Source organism: Microcebus murinus, chromosome 8 (assembly GCF_040939455.1).
Source record: "Microcebus murinus isolate Inina chromosome 8, M.murinus_Inina_mat1.0, whole genome shotgun sequence".
In the NCBI taxonomy this organism is placed as follows: Eukaryota; Metazoa; Chordata; class Mammalia; order Primates; family Cheirogaleidae; genus Microcebus; species Microcebus murinus.
Genome location: NC_134111.1, coordinates 78365198 through 78391229, shown reverse-complemented (window position 1 = coordinate 78391229; position 26032 = coordinate 78365198). Strand labels below are relative to the sequence as shown.

Sequence of the window (26032 nt, the reverse complement as noted above, 5' to 3'; positions counted from 1 at the left end):
CAGCTCGGCCTCCCCTGCTTGGGTACGGAACCCACGTGTGCACTTATAAAAACATCCTGCTTGAGAATCTCCGTCTCAGCATCCGCTTCTCAGGGAGCCTGGTGTGCAACTGATGCTCTTTGCTTCCGTCCTTGCCTTGCCGTTGTTTCCAAATGTTCCTATTTAAGGGCAAGCAGGCCCAGACCCACCTATTAATTCATCAGATCCTAAAACAACCCTGTGGTGGGTAAAAACCAAGACTCTGATGTCTTACTGACTGAATAAAGCTTTATTTTAATGCAAAATAAAACAAGAAAAATTTATATACTCATATATAACAACATTCAAAATGTTTTTCTGTGGTACAAATGAGATCATCTTAAAAAGTTTGTAAAGAATTCATTCTCCACCCCCATATGCCAAAATATGATTTCACATAATTTATCTTCAGAACTTATGAACAGACTTGGTATCATAAAAGCACAGGAAACACTAGAAAAAGTGATGGTACAAACAACAGGTTTTGTTTTATGTTCCAGTAGTAAACAGCACTGCAGATGGAACAGGAGAACACTTTCTGGAAGAGTCGGGAGACAGGCTAGAAGAGTCTTTGGGGTTGATTCACTTCCCACTCCCAGCTTGGTAGCCGAGCCTGTCTTTAAAAGTCAGCTTGTGTGAGATTCTGTGACTATTTAAGGACATGAGGGAGAAAGGGTTTCACTTAGAAGTTGTAACTGCATGTGAGATTCTAGGCTTATTTTAGATATCTAACTTCTTTCCTCCTTTTTTATCAGAAAGGTGACTTTGTAGGAATATCTTATGGAGACCCTTCTTTCTGGTCTCACTGTGGCATCGTTTCCATCTAAGTCGACATGAACTGAGAGTGCAGAGAATACTAGTGTAGCTCTTTCTGAATCCAACTCCCTCCTGCCTAATTGCACTAAATCCAGACTTTCTGATGCTCATGGACTCAGGAAGCAGTAGGGTGTCTACCCAATTTAACACTGATTTGAAGGCCATTCATTGTGGATTTCAGACTTTAATGCTGATGGGGATTGTACAGGCACACATTACATACCAAACTCTCCAGATCTCTCTACCCTCCTGAAATGCTACAACGTTTCTCCAACAAAAATGAATGCTATGGTTACAGGTTGGGGAAATAAATATGTTTTATAGGCTTGATCTCTACACATATACCAGGGAAAAGAGAAATGAGTTTCATGATCCTCCTAAAGTTATTAGGTGGATTTCCTTCAAAAGATAGCTTTAGTTCAAAAATTTCATGAATCTTTGGAAGGGATAATGACTCGTGTTTTAATTTTATTTAGTTGACAGTAAACTATACAGCTACAGTGAAGCCTCTAATCTGTCAGGAGATGTGCATAGGGCTTCCTCCACAGGTGACAGTCGGTCTGTGCTCTACCATGCTCTTGACTGTAAGATTTTTGCTCCATGCTATCCTTGGTGGGCAACACATATATACCTAAAAATCTAAGAACGAAGAGCTTCAGAATAATTTTTTTTTCCAATTTCTGCTTGCTACTAAATTATGATTTAAGAGTTGTTTTTGAGCTTGCCTTTCATCCACTGATTTGGTATTATGTGGAAACAATACTATACTAAGAGTGATAGTGCCACAGCTCAGTGACAAAATGGATTAATGAGATGTTGTGTTTCTCTCCCTTGCAGAGGACTGAATTCTCCTGCATCTAAAAGTTTTCAATGGTCTGCTCTTTCATCTCTCTATTGCAAAACAGGAGAAAAACAGGGGTCCTTATAAAATATCTAGTGACTTGAGGCCCAAATGACTCAGCAGTCAGATCTGCAGCCAGGCTGTGTATGTTGATTGGGTTTGTATAATAACTTAATGGTCTCTCTATTCCAGGGGGGCTATTAGAGTTGTGAGCTGTAAGGAGACACTTGATTGAGTTTTCCCAAGACCATAAATAAGCAGGGAATAATTTTCTGCTCCTGGGCATCACTGATTATATCCTGGTCTTCTAAATACTCTAAACAACCTGTTCTAAACACTGGGAAAGAGACCTGTAACCTCTGGGTGGTGACAATTGGAGGGTTAGTGCACAGGCATTTATAAAGCTTACATGGGAGCTATTCTTAATTGTTGCTTGGCTTGATGGAGCCTCTGTCACAAATGTAATGTTCACTTCTTTCGGGCAGGATCAAATGGAGCGTGAGTTATATTTCAAGCAAGAAGAGAAAACTGCTATAATCTATTTCTTGTTCACTTCAATAGTGCCTTCACATCACTGCCTGCTCCTTGGGATTAGCCACTATGTTACTGACTGTGTATACAACACAAAACCGTGCTTTGGAGCAGCTCACTGTGAGCCTGTGTGTGGAAGGCACTGTGCCCGCGAGATGGCAACACTGCAGGTGAAGACACGGGCATCCTTTCCGCAAGGGCCACCCCTCCAAAGCATGGAGTTCTACACCACCACCCTGGCCACCCCTCACGTGGTCCTAGCCTGATCCAGAAGGAGCCTTCTGGCTTGGTTATGTTGAGAAATCTACAGAAATTTGGTTAAAATATGGAACATACTGAGAGCTGATTTTTAATGCTTCAAAACAAGTTAACATTTCCCTCATTTTCTTCTTTGAAGTTTATTTAGCTTGAGGGGAGGGTAGCATTCAGCATGTTGGCAGGGAAACTCTACGGCTCACCTGTTCTCCCTTCAGGTGAGCACGGCCTCAGATCCTCAACCTCATTGAACAAACTGCAAACAACCTAAAGGTGCCTGACTTAAGAGAGATGACAGAGGACAAAAAACAACTTGATAGTCTATTCTCAAGAGGGTCAGAGTGAACTGTAGTTTGGAAAATGATCTCTCTTCAAGTCCAGTAAATAACACTATTTACATCTAAAACTAGCAGTGGCATCATTCTTGGTAACACAACTCTATTTTAAATTAAAAAAAAAAAAACTAAACTGGGCTGGATGGATGCTCTATGTGTTCAATAATACTATAATTTATTAAACCCTGTCAGTTAGAGGTATTCTAATCTCAGCCAGAATATATCTAAATTGAACTCAAGACTTTTTCTGAGAGGGTACAAAAGAGGAATGTGAAAAGACTTAATGTATTTTAAGAGTCACCGAGCAATTCAAACTGATGCTCAGGTTTTGTTGTCAGTCTTTTGCTTGTATACTCATTTAGGTCAGGATGTAAATTTCAGATGTTTTGTTCTTGTAAAAAACTGCTGCAAAGCTCCAAAGTAATTCCCATGGGGTTGTTCTACTTAGAGGGTGGGGTTTCAGCTTTTCAAAACCTTAAGACCATCCTTTCCCAATTGGAGACCTTAGTCTTGCCCTGACTTTTGTTAATGAAATATAGCAGATACAGAATTATCTAGTCTTACACCTCTTTCCCCTTCCCCTCCATTTCTTTTTCCTTCTTTATCAAACTTTCCAGAAAGCATTTTTAATCTTCCATTCTCCATATTGGTAATCACGTGTGTTTGAAAACACACACACACACACAAACACACACACACACACACACACACACGATCATTCACTTCCTTCTACTACCTGCTGGCCATCAATTTCCAAAGGCCATGGCCAGCTCCTCACTGTCCTGCGTGTAGATGGGTACTGTTTGGCACTGAGTCTGGAATTGGCTTCTCTAGGGCACTGCTTCCTGTGCGACCTTACAGCGGGCTCTATTTTGCCTAAGCACACTTTAGCTCTCAAGTGGGAACCTTAAAGTAGAGGCCCCAGTTAACATAATTACAGGCAGGAGATTTGGGGCTGGCTCTGAAACCAGATACCTCTATGCCTGGGACTCAGGAGGAAGGAAGGTGAGGACCACGGGAGGTTCACCCCTCTTAACCTCATCACCTAGGTCCTCAGGATATATTCCTTCTGGAAGCTCTGACTGGCTTTGCACATTCTCCCAGGACACTAATACTGCATTCACATTGCACTGACTTTTATATCAAAAGCAAGGAAATGTGTAATGTTTATATCAAATGAGTGGTATCAGGAACCTGAGAAATTCTCCAAATAAGGAAATGCAGTCTTCCTTTGGGTATAAAAAATTTCAAGGAGACCACAAGTCATATTTGCTGTTGTTTTTTTGTTCAATACTAAAAAAAAACCAAAAACAGAAAAAAAAGAAAAAAAATACCTATACTCACTTAAGATGCCTACATTGCAGACTGTCTACTCTGCCACTCCTCTGACTTAGCAGCTCTAATAAGCAGCTGAGGCTGAGCCTCGAATGGATGCTGCGGCCCGGCAGAGACCGTGTCTGTCCTGCCACTCCTGTGGGGGGGTGTGCGCATGTGTGGGCGTGGGCCAGGTTCTCTGGCCGGGAGGCACTGTGTGGTCTGGCTCCACTGCTAGCTGCTTGTTCAGTGGCCACTCTCACCGAGTTGAAAAATTCTGAAAGCCTTTCCAATATCAGGTAGTATTGTTTTTGTGGCCCCGTTCTTCTTCTTCCTTCTGATTTTTTACCCCCCAAACCCTCTGCCCTTCCTTTCCCCCCTCTGATTAGCAGTCAAGTGTTGCAATCTCAGCAGGAAAAAGCTAATTTGTACCATGGAGAATTCTTTACGGGTAGGAGGCACTGGGTCTAGAAAGGGCAAAGGTGGCGGTCCACGTCTTCCTTTCTGGGCTGGGCTGGCCTGGGCGGCGGTCAGCTATACAGCCGCAGTCATGGGGTTCTTCTGCCGGGGGTCCTGGGGCCGGTAGGGGTACTGGTCTGGGCTGCCGCCTCGGGGCCCTGGTCTGCCCATTTCCTGATAGGCCGGCACTCTTTGGTGCTGAGGAGGGGAAGGCGGGACATCCTGTCGGAAGGGTCCTTTGTGCTGGGGGGCTGGCGGGGGCGGGTAGTACTGAGGATACCGGAGGTCTGCCGCCCTCAGATCCGGGGGCCGTGGGTAGCTCCCTTTGGGAGGATGCACGGGGTGAGCCCCTGGGTAGTACGGAAGCTCCCTCTCCTTGTAGAGCCCTCGAGCTGCTGCGCTCAGGTAGTCTGCGGGGTCCGCTGGCCCGCCCCTGGAAGGCAAAGAAGAGAGACGGGTCAGTCACTGCTAAGCCGCCTGCCCAAGCCCGGGGGTTGGGTGTGGCCACTGACCAGGCCTTGGCTGATGGGATGTGAGCAGAAGTTACGCGTGTCCTTAAAAAGAAGAGAGGGAATCCCTTACCTTCTCTTCTTCCTGTTGGCTGCTGGAATACCACCTTAGACCGCAAGGGGAAAAGCATGCGATGAGGAAGGCAAAGATGACAAGAAGGCAAGAAACCACACTGCCACCATGTCAGCCAGGCTGCTCACACTCACATTGGGAAATACACTTCTGTCTTGTTTATACCCCCTCCTGGCGGCCTCTATTATAGTAGCCAAACTAGTTTCCTAATCAAGGCAATGAGCCTGGCTCTCTTATTTTTCCCAAGTAGCAAAACACATAATTTAATATTTAAATATTATATTATTTTTCACCCGTGAATAACTAGTCTGAAGCTGGGTATTCAAAGGAATTCTTTTTGTTCCTGTCCATTTAGTATTATTTTTAGTTTTAATTATGGATATTTCAGAAACACAGAAAAGTAAACCAGTTTCAATGATACCCATGAACCCTACCTCCTATATTTAACAGTATTAACATTTTGCCATGCTTTTTTCATATGGTATTTTTGTAGAGGAATAAAATGTTACAGGTATAGCTAAATCCCTATCCTTTCTTTTCACGTTAGAATTAACTACTATCGTGAAATTGGTGTGTGTGAATGTATATCTTAGCACATTTTTATATACATGTATCCATAAGGAACATATACCAAGTTTATGTTTTAAAATTTTAATAAATATCATAGTTTAGAATTTGTTTTGCAGTTTACTTTTGTCACTCAGCATTATATTTTTGAATTTTATCCATGTTGATACATTTAGGATCTAGTTCATTAATTTTAACTGATATGTAATATTTCATTGTGTGACACCAGTCCTGTTATAAGGAAAGATCTTAAATTTATTATATGCCTCCTAAGTATCAGACATTATGATAGATATTTACATATTATATACATGGCTTGATTTTTGCTCCAGGTTGTACCTTAATTCGATGATGTTTTACTGACTGGCAAGGCTAGAAATGAGAAATAATTTTATTTTCCTGCCCAGCAAAGCCCAACATTTCCGGGCTCACTGTATGTCCTTTCAAGTCTGTTTGCAAACCATTCAGCTCTTGCTCAGCTTGTCTAATTTTTGCAGAAACTTACAAATACACCTAGCAGAAGCCTACTCATTTTTTAAACATTCTAGCCTGAAACCTGCTTGCCTAAATTCACAAATTCATTAGATAGATTTTCTGTCTCCAAATTATCATGGGCAATATTTTTTTACCAAATACATTACTACTACATAAAATGGACCCCCATTTTTCTAGCCTCATATAACGGTCTCATTGTCACCACCTGATCCCAAAGCCAGTGCTACTTATATTAGGTTTTTGGCATGGTAATACCTCAATTATCCGCACCAATTTCTTTGTCACTTGTTTATTGGAGTTTGGCTTTCTTAAGGGCATGATCATCAGACCCCTGACCATTTCCTGCCCTCCTATCCAGGACAGGCTTCCATGAAACCTGTTTCAGGCATGCTGGTAGAAATGTACAGGTTATTTGCAGCCAGGAAGTCCCGATAGATTGCACTCATTTCTCTTCTAGATCTGTGAGGTGCTCTTCCAATGGGCTGCACTCTTGGTCTAACTCTGGTTGGCTGCTGCCACGGCCCTGTGTGGATTTTAGTGGCCCCACCCCCACCCCGTAGTCTTTAGAAAAGTCCCAACCTAGAGCTGGGAATTACCCACCTAGAGCTTTGATGTAATTAATTCTAATGCAAAGTCAGGAAGTACCACCAGGCCAGTAGCAGAGTGGGGATAAACCAAACCAGCTGTAAGTTGCGCTGTGCAATGGGTAGGCACCTAGAAACATCCAGAGCAAGAATAAACACTAACAGAAGTGGCCCTGTCTGATCTCTTTCCTAAAGACAACAAGCATTTTCTGATCCATTTGCCGTAACAGAAGCAATACGTCTCTAAACAATGTGCAGATGACTGCATCTTATCTAGCCTGGGGTTAAACAGATGAGTTCTGTTTGCAGCTCTTAAAATCCCATAAACCTTCTGTGCACACATTTACCACCACCACTGGCTCTAGATCCGACCCATTTTTTACCACTCCCCCCTCCTTTTATAATTTTTTAAAAAGGAAAACAGCAAAACAATAATAATTAAGGGAAATCTTTCCAATGTCAGAGTACAAACTGCTAAGATGCTTGAAAGGAATGACAGGGCTGTAAAAATACAGTGTCTGTGGTTAATCAAGCACTGTCAATGAGGGTCGAAATCACCCTGTAATCTGCAGAGTTGGATGTTAAAGCAGCTCTGTAAGTTGCCCAAATCAGTGAAAATTTGACAAGCTCCGAGCTTGGGTGCACGTGGAAAGCAGCTTGTGAACATATCCATAAAGATAAACGATAGAATTCTCTCTACTTTCTTTGTCTTAATTTGGCTATGTATAATAACGAAAGATAGCTCCTTGAGCTTGGGGTAATTTAGATATTAAGAGTTTTCAGATTAAAAAAATTAAATTGTTTGTATACAAGTTATTATGGCATCAGCTGCTATTATTCAATGCAGTTTGCTCTATTTTAAATTGCCCATGACAAATAGAGCATAAATGCATGATCTGTCACTCCAGCCATAGGAAATCAAGGATCTGGATTTCACCTTCCCTTTCCTTTAGAATTACATTTTTGATTTAGAAAACTTCCAGCATTCATTATATCTTTTATCACAAGAATTTTTAAAGTCCCCTCTACCCCACCATGCTCATTTCTATTTCCTTTTAGTTCATGTTGGAGATTTCCGATGCACTTAAAAAAAATTCTTAACCTATGCTTTCTCTCAAAATCCACTGAAGATATTTCTCTGCATGAAGTGAAACATGTGGTTTTTCTGCACTCATTTAAAGCCCTTAGGATAAATCACTGACATTTGCAACACACAAACATTATCTGCCTTAAAGTGAACACACAACCAACGCTCCCTCCGGACTCTCTTAGCGTGAATGTTTCCTGTTTAAAATGGAAAGAGAGAAAGGAGGAATTCCAGGCCTTGGACTTTTAGGGTCCTGTTCTCTCCCCAGAGATTTCTCTCTTTTAAAACAGAACATTATAAAAGACAGGCTCTCCTTGTTTTTTAATATTTTTGGACAGGCAATCCAGAGCTAGTGGTGAGGGGGCAGAAGCCACCCTGAGAGACTCCACGACAACGTGGGCTTCACACACGCAGGGGACGGCCACTATCTCTCTTCCCACGCCTCGCCCCTCCGACGTGTCCAGCTCTCACAGGGAGGAGGAAGGAGGTTTCCTGTGGTCAGACAGGGCAGACCTCTGGACAGTTTTGTGGCCCCATACTGATGCCTCTGAGGGGAGATTTTATGTCTGGGAGTTTGCTTACATGTGGCAGAAACCAAGTGAAGTAGCTGCTCTTTGTCAAGAAATGAAATCATGGAAATTGTCTTTTTCTGCAGAACTCATCATAACAGTTATCGTTTTAATTTTTCAGAGAGAAGAAAAACAATGAGTTGGCCTATAAAAACACTGTTTAAGGTTCAAAGCATGCTAAAAGAATTTTTCTTTGTTTTAGAGGGTGGTATGTAGCTGTTGTTTATAACTTTTTGCTCACAACTGAGCATTTTCTACAGCCTTTTGCCAGAATAACTTAATTCTTTTGATTATCACATGTGTGCATGTGTATGTGTGCACACATGTGTACATGTTTAAAAGAACAATTTTTTTTTCTTTATTTTATAGACATGGTCTTACTCCTGGACTCAAGTGATCCTTCTGTCTCAGCCTCCAGAGTAGCTGGTACTACAGGTGTATGCTACTACACCTGGCTTGTTTGTTTGTTTATTTATATATTTTTTTTCTAGAGACGGGATCTTGCTATGTTGTCCATGCTGGTCTTGACTCATGGCCTCAAGTGATCCTCCTGCCTTAATCTCCCCAGTAGCTGGGATTATAGACATAAGCACTGCCACCAGCTAAAAGAACAATTTTTAAACAGAGAAAATAACCCCCTCCTCATTAACTACAGAACTTGACAGAGGAGAAGAGGGAGTTAATGTTGAGTTTCCCTTTTCATAGCCTCTTTATTTGTGTGAAATTTAGTACTTGTAGGAAAGCACAAAACAAGTCATTTCTGGGGACTAAGCAACATGAAGCACAGTGACTGGTGCTGTGTGTTGAGTCAACCCTGAGAAATCCAGGGGCAGCTTCCTCAGGAGATTTTGATTAAAACAAGGATTGAAATAGCAAACATATCAGTATTTTAAGACCATTCATTTTTCATATGACCTCATGAGTTTTATTTGTATGTGTTATTATTTTTCTTAAAAAAATTTCAATTTAAAATCTCGCTCAGAAACCATTATTTATGTAAGGGAAGAGAAACAAGCCTGTATTTGTTTTATTTATAATATAACTCTTTGAGGTACCGGTCATGAAAACACCTCTAATTTTAAATTTTTGCTTTATTTTATTTCTGATTAGGCTCATTTCCAGAGGCCAGAAGGATTCGGGTTTTGCTTGGAAGACTCACAGGACTCTCCCTGGTATGCAGTTTCGATCACGTAGATACATGCAATAATGAATGTTAACTGTTAAGCCTGAACATGACAAAGCTATATGTTATTTACACGTAAAGAAACAATAAGGATCACTTTCTTTATATAAGGTTTTCTTCTCTTTGCCATCTCAGTATGCCATTATTTTTCATTAAGAAAAAAAAGGGGCTAGAAATCAGAGGCTAAGCTTATCAGATAGCCAGCCCTGGGTACCCATGGTCTTTATCTTATCCATATTTGCTAAGATAATTCTGTATAGGGAAAGGGTTCAGTATTGGGAGTAGGGAGTCATTAGCAAATCTCTCACTAGGAATAAGGAGGCTGCACTTATAGATGAAGGAGCACGAGCAAGTCTGAATCCTCTCATCTCTGCACCATCACCCCCAACTGCAAAGAAGTCTCTTTCCTCTGTGCTCACTCCAGTTGGTCATTCTCACCTCACCTGTCTTTCACCCTGCCACGTGGCTAGTTATATACTGTACTGGAGAATGAGCATCTTGAAGGAAGGGTCTGAGCCTTGGATCTCCCCTGGAGCTTAACACAGGGCTTTGCACATCATGGGTGCTCCATTGAATGTATGTCGAATTTGTTCAAGAAAGTTTAAAGTAAAGAGAAAGCCAACAAACACATACAGTGACCAGAGGGTCAGATGTGAGTAGGAGCTGGAGGTGGGAATAAGAGGAGAAGTGGACTCTCCCCGGGAGCCAGAGATTGACGGTGGTTGAGGTCAGACTGATTTCTAGTTTTGGAAGAGGGAAGGAGGTAGGGGGATGGTGGCCTCAGTAAGGGGCTGGATTGGGTTCAACATAGAAAGGCCGCAAACTTTACCAGTGTAGAGGTTATTATGTTTGTACTGGTCACCAAGAATGAGATTATGCTGTCTTATCTCTGTTGCCTTAAATAGGACTTGAAACACAATAGGTCCTCACTACATCTTGGACTGGAATTTCATTGCCTTAATTTACCAGTGAGCTCAGCATGACCAACTGGAGCTTAGGAAATTGACAGCTGTTATATCTTGATTCAAATTCACTGGAAGCTAGGTTTACTAAGTGCAGGTTAAGTATATTTATTCTAGAGTCAGTTAAGGACTGTTTGTATGACGGTCCAGCAAAGAAATTTTCTTTGTTTCTGTCATAAACACAATATCTAGGAGCATCTTAATGCATGTGTTTCAAAATATAGTCCACAGGATTTCAAATATGGTGTCTTACAGAGACAATGTCCAAGCCCTGGTTTCAAGTACAGGACCTGGGCTTGAGGGATGATGAACAGAAACCAGAGGTCGAGGGGATATCCAATTTGCCTCTGTCCCAGTGCTTCCCAGCCTTTTCTCCACAAGTATATCCATGATAGATGACTTTCATATAAGCTACCTGTGCCAAGAGCAGGAGAAGCCAGGATCATGCAAACTTCTCTACCACCTGCTGTAATTCAACACCCTTTCCTCCCATTCAAGAAAGAACAAGGGAATGCAAATGCGTGGGAGTGACATTATGAAGTGGGAAAACTTGAGTCTGCTATAGTTTGTTAAAAGAAATCATTTGTAACCTTCAGTTCTTCAGATACCAGTGACAAACCCTTACACTACAGAGCTGGTCGTGATTCACCTACAGGTCTGAAGGCTGAGTTTAAGAACCACCTCTGTATCTCATCCAGTGAGCTCTTTCCAGGAGGTGGGAGAATAGATGAAGTTGATGAGTCACAGAGGGGAGAAGAACTCAGATAGACACATCAGTGACTAGAAGTCAGTTTGTTTTGAGAGGGGGTGAGTTTAGCAGGTGAAGGAATAAGGTGTGCAGTAGAAAGCGTGAAAACCATAAAGAAATTATGAGCTAAGGTGAAAATATCCAATTTAGTCATAAGCATTGGATTTTGCACTTAAGAAAAAGCTTCCAAAGGGCAGAATCTTATTCCCCTTAATTTCTGTATAATACTATGTGTGCTATTAGCAGCCAAAGCAAAGACAATTTTTCAACTTCTAAGGTAGCCTTTATGGGTTTCCTTTTTTGGTAATAACTTGACTCTGACCAAATTTGGTATGTGAATGGGAGAAAGCAACATGATATAAAACTCCTGGAGCTAAGAGAGGTGCTGTACTCATTGGCAGAAAGTCAACAATTAATTGGCAAGGCCAGGCTATCCTTGAGCACGCCACACATTGATTATTTAGTGGCTGAGCTAGTGTTGGTGCTTTCCTTTCTGGGTCTTCTACTGCAAAGCTTAAAAAAAAAAAATCAGTGCAAACTACCATACTTGAGTCACCCACGCTATGTGGACAGAGATGCTTTTAGTCTGTGTTTAGAATTCCTACAGTGTCAGGTTTCCTGTTACCAGGCCCTTCATCCTCGGTCTAGGCACGAATGCGGTCGGCAGGGATTAGCAGAGCCCTCTGCAATGTATATTATATAGCTTTGATTTCGGCAGATTTTGCAGAATCATAAAATATAATGATCATTTGATGGCCTACACTACAGAAATGATTACACACAAAAAATCCACTTTCATCACTCACATTTCCCATTGCGTTATGAGAAGAGGGCTCTTGCTCTTTGCAAAGAACCGGAATGCGAAGAGAGTGCATCAGCAGATGCGGCTGGCCCTTGTGCACACTAAGGAAATGTTTGCAAAGAAAATGAAGGAGAAACGATAATGACGGAATGTTCAGAAGACATTTCTAAAATAATTTAACACAAATATAATTATGATTGCTCACATTTAATTCCTTCTTTCGTTTTTTTCTGGCAGTGACCACAAATGCAAGAATGTAGTTATTAACAAACTGCATGTGCAATGAGTTTTGGATTCTATTTAACAGTTTAACAGGCATCATCTGAAAAATGGCCTTTAAGAGTATTTCATTCTATTGGATGGTGAGGAATATTCCCTAAAAATGGTCCTGCTAAAAGATATAAGGGGATGAGAGGTTTCTAACGTGGGTGCTGAGGACAACGAGAAAGGATAATCATGGGAACATATGAAGAAGAGAAGGAAATCTTATGAAAAGCAAAAGCTGTCCTGAGTGGCCACAAAAAACAGTGGTGAAATCCATTTGAGAGATACCTGCATGTATTAATAATAACCCTATGGTTCTTTTTGTAACCACAGAAGAGATTTTATTTAAAGAGAATGGCAACCAAAGAAACCAATCATAACTTGATAGGCCACTTAAATCATCTCTCTTTCTATTGTAACAGTGGCCCTGGAATTTCAATATCTAAACACTGTAGATTTCATCTGATTTTCATGCAAGACACAGTGGTACAATTCCAAGGGGAGACTTGGGGGTGGGCTGGGGTGGGGGCAACAGGTTCTAGAGGGCCCTGAATTCCAAACCTGTTTCTCCTGCCCAGAGGAACCACTACACAGTTTCCAGTCCAAGCTTGCTAGCAGGAGATAGAACACGCTAGGGGTAAAATACACTGTGAAGTTTGCTTTTCTCTGACCTATTTTGAATTTTATACATTTTAGAATAATTCATACAATTTTTGGAGAAGATATTCATATATCACTGCCACATCTTTGCCTGACTCCTCTCCCCTGCCATTAATTTCTAAAGTCTGTGCAATAGGAAGATGTTGATGTAAATGACGCATGATCATTAGATCATTAGAATCACTCTTCACCAAGGGCGAGGAGTACAGTGAAGGAGTCTTAAATATTTCTATCTTCATGCATGTGGGGGTGTGTGTGGAGAGGGCTTCCATAGCATGATTTCATTAAGACTCCGGAAATCCTGCCACCACAACCGTCTTACACTGAATCTCACAAGCAGAAATGTTAGTGCTGGGAAGAACGCCGTGTAAGTGATGGGCTCAGACTCGAGCTTCAAAACATCTCGTTGCATTTAGAACTGCAAAGGCTCAAAGCAGGAGCAAGGCAGCACTTTCCTGAGCGTCAGCAGCAAGCCAGGCTCCATCCCCAGCACTTTCTCCATGTTAACCTATTTATTCTCATAACAACGTTACAAGGTAGGTTTGCAGATGAGGAAACTGGGGAATAGTGAGGTTAAGAAATCTGACCAAAGTCACGTAGGAAGTGGCAGGGGCCAGTTCAAGCCCAGCAGATAGACTCAGAGGCCACATGCTTGACCACTAAGCCAGACTGTGCAGCCTCTCTGGCCTCACCTGCTTCTTACCTGCTCACAATGTACATATTGGCACCAGGTGAAACAAATTGGTTTATATTTGGAAATCCATTTATTTTTTAAAGAATCTAATAGGTGAAAAAGAAGGTTTTTATTGGTTTGTTTTTTGTTTTTGTCTTTTTGGGTGTTGTTTTTTGCAATGGGTACTTTGGCTTTCAGCAGCCCAAGAGGCTGCTCTGCTGATAGTGCTGGCAGAAAGCCAAAGAGCGCAGACAGAATTCCATGTGGGAAGTTTCATTTGGAGACCTGGAATTGCCTTTCCTTGAGGAAAGCAAAGTTTCTTGGTACCTTTTATGAAAATCCTAACATATTTGTGTGGTTCTGTTTGCCAGGTTCAATACCTTATATGTTGGTGTCATTAAAAATCAATGAAGTGCTAAAATGCAGATTCTGGGGCTCCAACCCCAGCCATGGGTTGGTCTGCAAGGGGGCTGGGAACCCACATTTCTCACAAGTGCCCAGATGATTCTGATGTGGATGGAGCTGGCACCATGCTTTAAGGAATCACATGGTGGCTATGGGGGTTCCTAAGACATGTAACCTGTTCTTCAAAGAATCTGGAATACGAGAGTAGGCCAGCTAGCCTGGGCATCTGAAGACACAAACAATAGCAGCAAGACACAGAGCTAAAAGCCTTGCAGGGTGTACCGGAGTCAGAGACATTCTTGCGATGCTGGCTTGTGAAGAGAGGGTGGGTGAGAAGCAGAGGTCTATCTGGAGAGGCTGTCTGGAGCCTGACCATGGAGGGCTTTGGACACCAGGGGGAGGACAGGAAGGATTAAAGGATGTGATTTTTATTCGGTAGGATTTGGAGTGGTGAAGGGGGTGATGTTAATTACCTGTGGGACAGCTCTATTTGGAGGTTCCCCAGGCACCTCAAACCTTACAAGTACAAAATTAAATAATCACATCTCCTCAAACCTGTTGCTTCTCCAAGGGTCCCCTTGGAGAATGGCACAAACCATGCAGTCCACCAGAAATCTAGACTCCTCTCTCATCCCCACTGCAGCCAGACGTCATATTCTAGCAAATGTTCTCTTAGCTATTCAGGACTGTCCACCCTCACTGCTATGGTCATACTTTAGGCTCAAATCAAATCCCTTTTCTACTGAACCATCCCAATAGCAATAGTATATTAGGACCAAAAGACAGGCAGGTGGAGTTGTGGGTCACCTTTACAAAAGGGCAGTTCAACCACCCAGAATTACAGAATTGGTGTAAGGACCATTGCATTTTATAACCATCTAGCCAGTTGCCACAAACTTTGAAGAAACTGTAAGCACATCCCACTTATAAATGAAAACATGGCGCAAATTCTACAGACAGGTGAGTTCAGTCTTCTCTTGGAAACTGTATGAACACTTACATGTTTTGGATGTGATGCTCTCAAGTTTAAATCCCGACAACCTAATTGGTAAGAGCTTTTTGCATGTGCCTCCACGTGAGAACTGCTATGTGCCTTATTTTATTTTATTTAAATTGGGTAATCTTCTCCCCTTAAACTTAGAAGTTTAAGTGAGGTTTATATAACTAACATATTTCACAAACCTTTGGGATCACTTATTATCTTAAGAAATGAACAAGTTAGCAGTTTAATTGGGATAAGGTAGTTGAAAAAAAGAACAGGCTGGGGACCAATGTAAAAATTAGGAGTATAGAGCTCACGTTGGGAGAGTCTGGATTATTGTATGCTATTCAGCCACAAACATTGTTGGGTGTATTTGGGGGACTATTATTCTAACAACCTCCCTAATGCTCAGTACCAAGGCAATGGGCCCATTCTCCAATTTCTTCAAGATAATAAACAAAAGTGCTTTTGCCCTCTCTCTATTCATTGTGACGTGAAATCTAAGCACCCCATGATAATTTTCACCCAAGCATGGAGGGTAATTCTCAGCCTTCACCTCAGTCTGTGCCAAGTAGGTTCCGAGGCCCCAGACTGGGCCCAGTGGGCACACATGAGGCTCCACCGTTGGCTCCCCTGGCCCCTCCGATCCGGAATCCAGCTCAACATTTGGCAGAGCGCTATGCAGACAGCAGCAGCAGGAGAGATTCTGTATAATGTCACATTCTATTCGGCTTTCATTTTTGCAGATGAAATGGATTTATAGCACAAAGGTTACTGAACTGTATTGTCGAGATGATTTTCAACAAATAATAAAAGTTATTAAGACATTCTTAGGTACCGAGGACTTGTGCTGAGCTCTGCCTGCTCTGCCTGGGTCTCTTCGTACCCAGACCGATCATTACATGGTTGGTGAAGACTGGTTATTAACATCATTAAAAACATTTTATGTCCAAATCTTCTTTTATTGAAATTAGAGCATTCTTTGTCATTTCTCCTTCTGCTGTAATATAGCTTCTCAGCCTGCCTTCTTCGAGTTCTATACTTGCCTTTGATGCTGGTTAAAATGGAACAGCTAGCAAATCAAGGCTTGTAATAGCCCAAATTGATTGGGGCTATGAAATTATCCTGCCCTCATCACTTCTTTTTGTTGTCTCTAATGCTCTTGTATAGTTACTGTCCTGAGCCTTTCCACAGCCCTCCGCCCCTGCCTACCTCCATTCCTTTTAGCAAACTAATACGTAGGTCCAGAGCCACTGATGAGTGCTTTTAAAAAAGAGAGCAAGACAAGCTTTTATTGTGAGTGAGCTCCTTCAGATGTTATTTCATCCTACGTTTGTTCTCTAACTCCCTGATTTATTGATTTATTCCTTGAAAAAGTCAAAGAAAACTGAAAGTTCACCCTCTCTTCTATTTCTTTGAATGCTGCTTTGCTCCCAGACATGTCTGGCGCTGGTTTCTGTCCCAATATGAAATGATTTCATCCCCCCCCTTTTTTTTATCATATGCATTCTACTATTAGTATAGTGGCAACCTCAATTCTTAAAATCAGTCACAGAGCTGCTGCTTTAATAATTTAAATAAAAGCTTATCATAGAAAAGCAAATATTTACAAGTATGAGTTGTCTAATTTAAAGAAATTAATTAAAAGTAAATGCTGAAGTGATTTAAAACTAAAGAGCCATTACCAAATAAAACGTTATTTACCGTTTGCCCCATGCCAACTTGATTTTGAACTTCTGAGAGATGGAATTTGAGGTTCTCCCTTTGCCTTAGGGACCACGGGCTTCGAAACCTGCCAACCTGTTTGGGGACTCGACCTGGTTTGCTCTACAGGGTGAGCAGGTGCGCTCACAGTTTTCAGGTCGTCAGGACGCATCAGTGTAGGGGGACAGCGTGCAACTCAGAGGCAGAAGACTGGGCCTGGATCACGCAAGGCACTCCATAGACATGTGATCCAGGTGACTTAGCTTTTTCTAAGCCGCAATGAGCTCCTACGTAAAGTAGGAGTATTAGGACTGCCTTTCCTCCCCTTGCAGCATTGTGATGGGAATTAAACAAGAAAAAGCAAACAAACAAAAGGGCCAATCATACTAAGGTCCTCAATACTTACTGAACTTGACATCACAGTCATTTAAAGTAATAAAATAAAATTGAATCCTTTATACAGAGTCTAAGCTGACTGTCCGAAGATGTAAAATGAGCAAGTAAAACAAATCCAAACAGTGGCTGAGTGGCGTGGCCCCTGTATGTCCTCCTTCATGTGTGCCAGTGTAGAAAATCCTCTAACAGAGGCAGCAACCCATGGGCCCATTTTATACACACACATGAACACACACATATAGGCTCATGCTGTGTTTTACAAAATTTCAGCTAGTTGCTGACACTTGAAAATAGAAGGTGTTCACATTAAAAATTCAGCTTTAAATTCAGGCCTTCCTTTGTGGCCACCAGCAGCTGAAGCTACATTCTGGAGGGAGGGACTCAGTCCTCCTCAGGCTCTGCTCCTGCCTGCTTCTCTGACATTTCCCATCTGCCCCTATAGCTATGTAAGTTTGCAGTCCCTGCCCCAGGTGAATGAACCTCACCTTCTAGATTCCGGCATCACTGCATTCAGTTTGCATCCTCCAGTCATAGGTGTGTGCTACCCAAATCCCCCAGTTTAAAGAGCGAAAGTGTTCTAGGAGGCAGATTAACATTTCTATCACCTTATCTGGTCCACCTTGAAATCTTTAAAAGTAAATTCCCCATAAATAGCTCAGTGCTAGAGATCGCTGCAGTAGGGAGAAGGTACCTTGGATAGGAACTCCCAGAGATGGGGGTCATATCCCAGGAAGTTTCAGACAAGTCATATTAATTTCTCACATCTTATCTTCAACTCTGTGACATGAAGACATTAGAACAGGTGGCCTCCAATGAGTTGTTGGAGGTTACAACTCCGTTGCCCTGCCAGGAACCACACAGGCTCCAGTCCCAGATGACCTCAGCTCATGTTGCTGCCCTTCAGCCTGACCTCTGCAAGGGTGACCCTGGCTGGACCTCCTCACTTATCTGCGTCTTGGTTTCTCCATCTGTAAACTAATATGTGTTTTTCTTCTCACAAGAGTGAATGAAATGATACGGGTGAAAGCATATTAGAGGAAAGTTGGGATAAGATGAAGCCAAGATCTTATATTACTCTTGTGTCTCAGAGGTTGCAATTAGGAAGGGAAACTTGCCTTACCTGATGGGATTTCTGGATCAGAATTCACAAGCTTCACTGAGAGGCATTTTACAGATATTTCCATGGCCAACAAGGTAATACTGTGGGATTTTTACCCCAGCTCTTGGCAGGGTAATAACAGAACTCAGTTAAAAGGTAAGTGTGTCCCACATCAGAAAAGGTGGAGTCTAATTTTACCTCCTTGTTCCCTGTATTTTTATGAGGAATGTATGTAGTTAACTGTTATCAGGTTGTTAAGCAGTTTGATGAGGTGTGAACTAGCCCTTTAATTATTTTATTTATAACATACTTATCCTTCACTAACATCCCATTGGGGAATTTTCTACTTAGTTGATTAATTTAAGTGTGGTTTAGTGAGTTACAATTTGGTAAAACCAGAAGCTGAAAAACACCCATTGAAGTTTTAGCAGTCTTATAATCATTTGTAAATGTGGAACACACTCAGTTGGGGTTAAAAAAAATCAACCACAACCAAAAAAAAAAAAAAAAAAAAAAAAGAATTGTTAATTACCTTCATCACCACCATTTAAAAAATAGTAATGTGGACAATCGAGATGGGGAAAAATAACTAAATCTAAATCTACTTGTTCTTTTCTAGTACTTTTTCTGGTAGAAAAAATAGCTTTGGGGCAACATTTCATTTGTCAGGGATAGGCAATCAGAATTGCTTTTAAAAATCAAATGATTAAAGAATAGCTCTCTCATCTTTCCTCAATAGTTCTGGATGGATGAAACTCCTAATGCTACCCTGACCTACAGGCCCACCTTACTCCTTGGTTGGTGACAGTGATAAACAGCCCCAAAATATCAAGCATCTACAACTGGTATGAGCCGAGTGTCTGTCCCATCCCCACCTAGCTGGGCAGACAGAGATGAGGGACAAAGCAGGGCACATATGCTCAATGCTAAGTGAGCGCCGTGGGTTACCTGCTGCAGGTAGGTTTCTGATGAGGGGAGTGCCTTAAGACTGTGGTCCCCAAAGCCCAAGCCTGGATCCTTAACCCTCCCCACCTCCCACCACTGCCACTGGTGTTGGTGGAAAATTGTCTTCCATGAAACTGGTCCCCTGGTGCCAAAAAGGTTGGGGACCACTGCCTTAAGGGAATCTCGAAAGAAGAGTTGCATTTGGGTAAGCAGAGAGAATATAAATGAGGCCATTGAAAAGCTCGGAGGCCAAGAGCAGTGTGCTTGTTTTGTCAAACTGTACTTGTCCCTGATGTCACTTCTTTCTGATCCTTCATTTCTGAATCAGATACCCCTCCTGTGAGTTTATTGAGCAATGTCAGGAATGTCAGAAAATTATGTCATGATTGATTTCAATTTGTACGTTAAGATTATACAAGATCGTGAAAAATCTTCAATAGCATGTAGATGTTATACTTGTATAGGAAAAATTCTGCCTGTATGGACTCACTCATCAGTTTAATTATCTGTTCCCTTGGGTGTCCCCAATAAACTGTGAGCTTTGTGACAGTGAGGACTATTATTGAGTTCACTGTCAACCTCTCCACCAGTGCCTGGTACATTGTAGGCACTCAACAGAAAGTGTACTAGTGAATGTTGTCTGGAGATTCCTGCTGCAGGGAAAAAAGGGTACTCTTTTTCTTTAAATGAGTGCTCGTTTGGGTTTCAGCCTCATATCCTTCTCCCCCAGCAACTGCCACTCTGCTTGTTGCCTAATGACCGAGCTCCGTGGCAGGCACCAGTTCCAGTGAGTGACTCAGCCTTGATGTTCCGCTCAGCCCCTCTACCGCAAACAAGAGCTCTGGGCTCCACGTCAAAACACCTGGGCTCCAGTTCCAGCTCTGCCACTGGCTTTCACTGAGAAATTTCTCCGTATTTATTTTCTTCACTCAAAAGTGAGGATTATAATGCCAAGTTCTCAGGGTTGTTGGGAGAAGATCAAATTAGAGAAATGTGGAAAAACCACTGTGTAAGTGACAAAGCTCTATTCAGTTATAAGACAGCAGTAATTGCAGTAGTCTGCTTTCCCCAGTCCTGGGCTTTTGCCCCACCCATAGAAATCCTTCCAGGAGTGAGGGCCTAGCTTTGAATCTTAATGTCCACGGCTGGGTGTCTTCATTTGCTGCTGGACCTTCATGATGCCAATAGAATCTTAGCCTTTGTTGTTTATGAGATTCCCTCTCGTGCTGTGCTCCTCTCTGCCTATGGGGACCTTGGATTTTTGGTCAAACTGGATAGACTTCCCTTTCTCTGATGGCTGGAACCTCCAGAACTCTGTTTTCTCATGCCTCTCCTGATCCGCTGCTTCTGTGTGTGTGTTCAGGTCTCAGCCAACCTGGAGCTGAGCACTCCTGTCCATCAACACAGGCCCTGCCATGAGCATCGCAAGATGAAATAGCAGGCAGGTTAGGAGCAAGCAGTTCTGAGTTTCCAGTTAATAAACATTTGACTTTGAGTAAATTGCTTACCCTCTATAATACAGTCTCAGTTTCCTCATCCGTCAAATTAGGATAGTAACAGCTATTTGCTTCCATTGACTAGTTAGGAGGGTTAAATGAGAACGTCTATAAAGCACTTAGCACAGTGCCTGGGCATGGTGTGAGTGACTGATGAAAGCTGGCTGTTACTATTATTCTCCCTGCTCCAACTTTTTATTTTCTTATTCCTGATTCCATAGCTTCCTATGTGCCTTTCTCAGTCTTTCAAATATTCAAATATGTTTAGAGGCCTTTCTTCTCTAAAAATCTGCTTCCTCCAGATGGAATGAGGCAAGTTATCACCACTTTCCCAAAATTTATGGACTGTGTTCATAAAAAAAAAAAAACTCATACAAAATACACAAAAATGTACACTCTCGTGACAGATACCCCAACTACTCTGATTTGATTAATTCACATTATATGCGTCTATCAAAACATCACATGTACCCTATAAATATGTACAACTATTATGTACCCATAATTCAAAATTTTAAAAATGAAAAAAATGTATACTGTCTGTAAACAGTTGTTCTTTTTGTCTTGTCCTATTATATCTGCATGTCTAATTTCTAATTGCTACTTATTTGTGGGTCCACACTGATGTCACCTCTTAGAGAATTGCTGGAGGACTTAGATTTTTGATCATTCATATCTCAGAGAAAGACAAACACAATTACATGTGCAGCTATAAAATGAGTTTTAGATGCATCTAAACCCAGAGGAAGTTGGGCAGCAGCCAAAGACCATCATGGTCTCAGACGAAACATAACTCTTGCCTTGTCTCTCTTGTCTTATTCCTGTATATGGGATTATCTGCATGGATAAAACACTGGGCCATATTTATTCAAGGAAGCTTGTGGGTCAAATGACAATCAGACATAGAAGTAGAGGATGGTTTGGTGCACTGGTGTGACAGATAATTTCTTAGGGGTTTGGTAACTTCTTCTGAGTGTGTGACAAGAGCTTCTACTTGTCTCTTTCATCCTCAATTCTCTCTTCCTTTTCCCCTTGTGATCAGAGTTGGGGTAGTGGATAGTTGCTGCTTTTGCCTGCTCAGCATCTGCCCTACCTTATCCTGGTGACAGCATTCCGTTCTGTTGGGAACCCTCCCATGCCCGCTTCTAGCCCATGTGGTTCAGATGGAGTGACGCCACCCTGGACCCCACAGGTGACGTGTGACCCAGACCTCACTGACTAGAACATTCCACCCCAGTGGGCGTAGCAGTTGTGTATGGTTAAGCGCATAGTGCAATAAAAGCAACCTGAGACCATTCTAGGACTTTCATTGCATAAGTTAAAAGGAGAAAACCGGCGGAGTGGCCGAGAAGATGGGTGGTAAGCCTGGCGCTGTGGGCAGCCACCCTGCCGTCACTGTGGAAGCGTGAGAAGACAGCCGGCACAAGGACAGTCAGAGACAGGGAGGAGGAAGCCAAGTGCTGAGGCCGTCTCTGAGTTCCTGGGCAGCTGAACCTGAAGATAAGTCTACCCTTGGACTCCTTTTTCAGTTATATTTGGAATAGACTTTTTTTTTTCTGTATTGGATTTGTAAACATATCTGAATAATCTATAGAGAGAACATTAATGTTTACCTATTGTTTGTGTCTGGAGGAGGTTACCTACTAGTATGAAAATAAGTATTGTATGATAAACTACGTAGAAAGGGCCGGTGGTCATTCACTTTGGAAGCTCCCGGGGAAGAGAAAAGCTTCATTGTAGCTCACGTTGCCCCAGCTTGACACAGCTCTCAACATCTCCAGTGTGGAGGTGAAAAGCAAAAAAGGTCTAGAATAATTTCCTCCTTCATCTGTGATAAAGAAGGTCTTGGGTAGAAAAGTAGAGTCGGCATGGAGTGTAGGAGGGTGACGGAAGGACTTTTGCTTCCTGACAAGCTTCCTTTAGGCTCACATGCCTGCACCTATAAGTCACTTCGATAACTACCTATGCAGGTATGTTGGTCTTCCTCTGACAAAGTGAATCATCCCAAACTCTAGTCCCCAGCAATTCTCCAGTAAGTGACAACAATGTGAGTGTACAAATAATTTGCAATTAGTTCTATAAATATAAAAACAAGCCAGAAAAACTCCTGCCTTCTCAGACCCAAGGGATTGAATAAAAAGGAAGGTACCAAAATGACTTTCCCGTTGGACACTTCTCTTGCAGCCACAGAGACACGCAGCCTTTATCAGTCCCTCATCTCTGTCTGCGCCTCTCTGTTTATAGGCACCATTTGAGCTGGGGCCGGGTCTGGAGCCGCTGTGGGAACGAGGCTCGGGAGAGCTTGCCTTCTGTGAGATCGTAATCTCAGCATGTGGCATACTGATTTTATAAAAAGAGTCATAGGCTCAAGATGTTTATTTGAATGGCAAACAGATCATTCCATGGCCTAAGAACACGGAAGCTTTTTTGTAAGGAGCAGCACAAAGGGCCAGACTTGCCTGTGTTCCCTCCTGGGCTTCTGAAAGTGTAGCAGGCAGGGTGGCCCAGGGGACTCTGAGAGTTGGAATTTGCCAGGGAACAGCAAGGCCCACAGCAGTGTAACATTCCCCAAGAACTTCAGCTTTGTCATGATATGGCTTGGCAAGTGAAGCCCAGATAAATATGGGCTTTTGTTTTCTTTGATTTTTAAAAATTTTATTGAGGTATAATTTACATACAACAAATGTATCCATTTTAGGGGTTCAGTTCCATGAGGTTTTACAAAAGTACACATCTGAACCATCATCGAAATGAAGGATACAGGTGACTCTTAATCCTACTTTGTTCATTGAGCCTTTTTCTTTGCCAACCCTTAAAAAACTGAGCATTCATTCCATAACTCCACAGAAGATACACATACACACCCCCCAACACATCTACAATCTCACACTTGAAAAATTATTACTTGTCTGGAAAAACTCCAATCACTCATGTTGATAAAAATGACTGAATGTATTTTTTTTTTTAAAAAATCCAGGTCTGGATGAATAACAAAAATGAGAAATTTGAGCTTTAGAAAGAATTCTCTGGTATAGATACAAACTACTGAAAATTGAAACTTGGAAAACATGCCATGTCATCTACATCACAATAATTCTATTGCTTTGTGCATTTATGTTTGAGAAAACTTTTTTTTTTTTGGTAAAGAGACAAAGTGCCAAAAAAGAATTTGCTTTCAATGAAAGAATGTTCATGACTCAATTGGAAAACTCACAAAACTGAATACAAGAACTATGTCCCTTAAACCCAGTATGATTGAAAATAGAGAACTGTCCTTTCCAGCATCTTCACTGTGAACTGTCTGGGATTATTTTTCTTCTTGGTTATATATTTCTTTCTGTGTTTTTGCCTTCATATCTTTTTATGCCTTACAGTTCAGTTGAATGTCTACTATGTGCCAGGCACTATGTGAGGCTGAGGATCGGGTGGTGAGAAGGCAAGACTCTGCCCTGAAGGCTCTGCCCTTTAGGGACTTATGGCCTTTGCTTCCCATGTCATAAATCCACTCTCACTTTCATCCCACTTCTAGTGCATCTGCAGCTCTCTCTGCAAAGTACGGCTATAAATGAGAAACGTGGAAAAGAGAAGGGAGTAGAACAAGGGAGGAAAAAAATTACCCAGTAACACTTTTCCATTTGATGAAGACTAGCAATTTTATTTTATCCATTTGTCAGGGCTAGGGTTCATGGTAGAAGAAGATTTAAAAAATCCAAATCAATAAAAAGCAAAAACCCAACTAGAATAGCCCAATACCCGAGTGCTTGCCTGAAATATAAACTCTCCCTGAGCAGCTCTGCCTACAGTAGGGACTGCGAAAGCCACAGAAAGAAATTAAAGCCAAAGCCAGTGCCAACACGAGGTGCCAGAAGCTTCCAGTAATTACATGACATTTCTTACATGTCAGAAATTTGGAAAAGAGTATAAACTATTTCTGATGGCCATGGTATTATTATGAAGACCCTGGAGCAGTGGTTTACTAAATATGGATAGTATGATAGTCACCAGTTGTAAATCTGATATATTCTAGTGCTGATTGTGGTCACCGGGAATCTGAAGAATAGGCCTTTTGAATCCTTTTCAATTAGAGTAGCTTCTTCATAAAAACTCTGAAAATACGATTGTGGTTTTAAAGAAATGAAAACAATTTGTAAGAATAGACATTTACTTCTTGACCAGTGACTTCTGTGATTTCTCAAGATCCAGCAGCTCACTGAAATACCGCATCAACTCTTTGAGACCTAAAATTTCTATATTAGCATCAGACACTAGACTCTACAAGGCACCTGATAGTAATGTGGGGTTTCTGGTCAGCTGTGATTATAAATGTGGCACTTGGGACACAGCAATGTGAGGCTCCCTTCTTGAGACCAAAGGACGATGTGGATGTATTGGCACAGAAGTTCTTTGCTCTTGGCTTTGTGGAAGAAAGACTCAAGAAATTCGCATTGCAGGTTGTTATGAGAAATTTGAAATAGACAAGGGACAAAGCCTTACAATTGCTACCACACTGGGTATCAAAGGTTACACCTTGTGAAAAAATTTTTTTTTTTTTTAAATAATAATGAAGTACAGGGACACCTGGCCAAGACTGAAAATTTGAAACTGACTTCATGCAGCAGAAAACAATTTATCCTATGCTAATCCCTTTTAGTGCTAAATTGCCTTCAATAACTGGGCATCAAATACTAGGTAATTCATCAAGTATAGGAAAATTGTGACTTAAAATTTATAAAATTATGAAATCTAAAAAATCATTTTTATCTTTATGTCAAACTCAATGACAAATTTTATATACATATATTTTCTATGTATATCTCAAGGCTATGTATAAAGAAGGTTAATTACAGGAAACAGAACATTTTCCACTGCTCCTTTGAAACAAGGAAGGAAAGAAAATGGTACAGAATGAAATATCTGAGATGAAGAAAATTCTCCAGTAATCTCTCCCTAACAGAACACTATTTGGATATTAGGTGACAAGAGAGAAAATCAGAACGAAATAATGGCCTTCCACATAAAAGAATTATGGTAAGTTGACATTAGGTTGAGCTGCAGTCCAGTCAAAATGAAAGAAGTTCTGAGATGAGCCTGTCACAGAGTCTCTAGCAGAGGACAGTCAATATGTGTTTTCAGGCTGTCTTCCTCATCACCAGCGTGCAGTAACTTGAACTGAGAATTGGCTTTTTATGGAGATTTATTACAATAGCATTGCCATTCGAGAATAGGCGGCTATCATCATAAATAAAGAACAGACACAAAG

At 41.6% G+C, this 26032-nt stretch overlaps 1 protein-coding gene across 1 annotated transcript in view; it reads right to left on the bottom strand.

The window, feature by feature from the left end:
- Positions 1–249: 249 nt before the first annotated feature.
- PARD3B (par-3 family cell polarity regulator beta) overlaps positions 250–26032 on the bottom strand; it is a 970516-nt gene continuing 944733 nt past the window's right edge. The window contains exon 23 of the mRNA XM_076005852.1: positions 250–5002. Within this exon, the coding sequence (XP_075861967.1) occupies positions 4645–5002 (358 nt within the window). The 3' untranslated portion in view covers positions 250–4644. The remainder of the gene's footprint in view (positions 5003–26032) is intronic.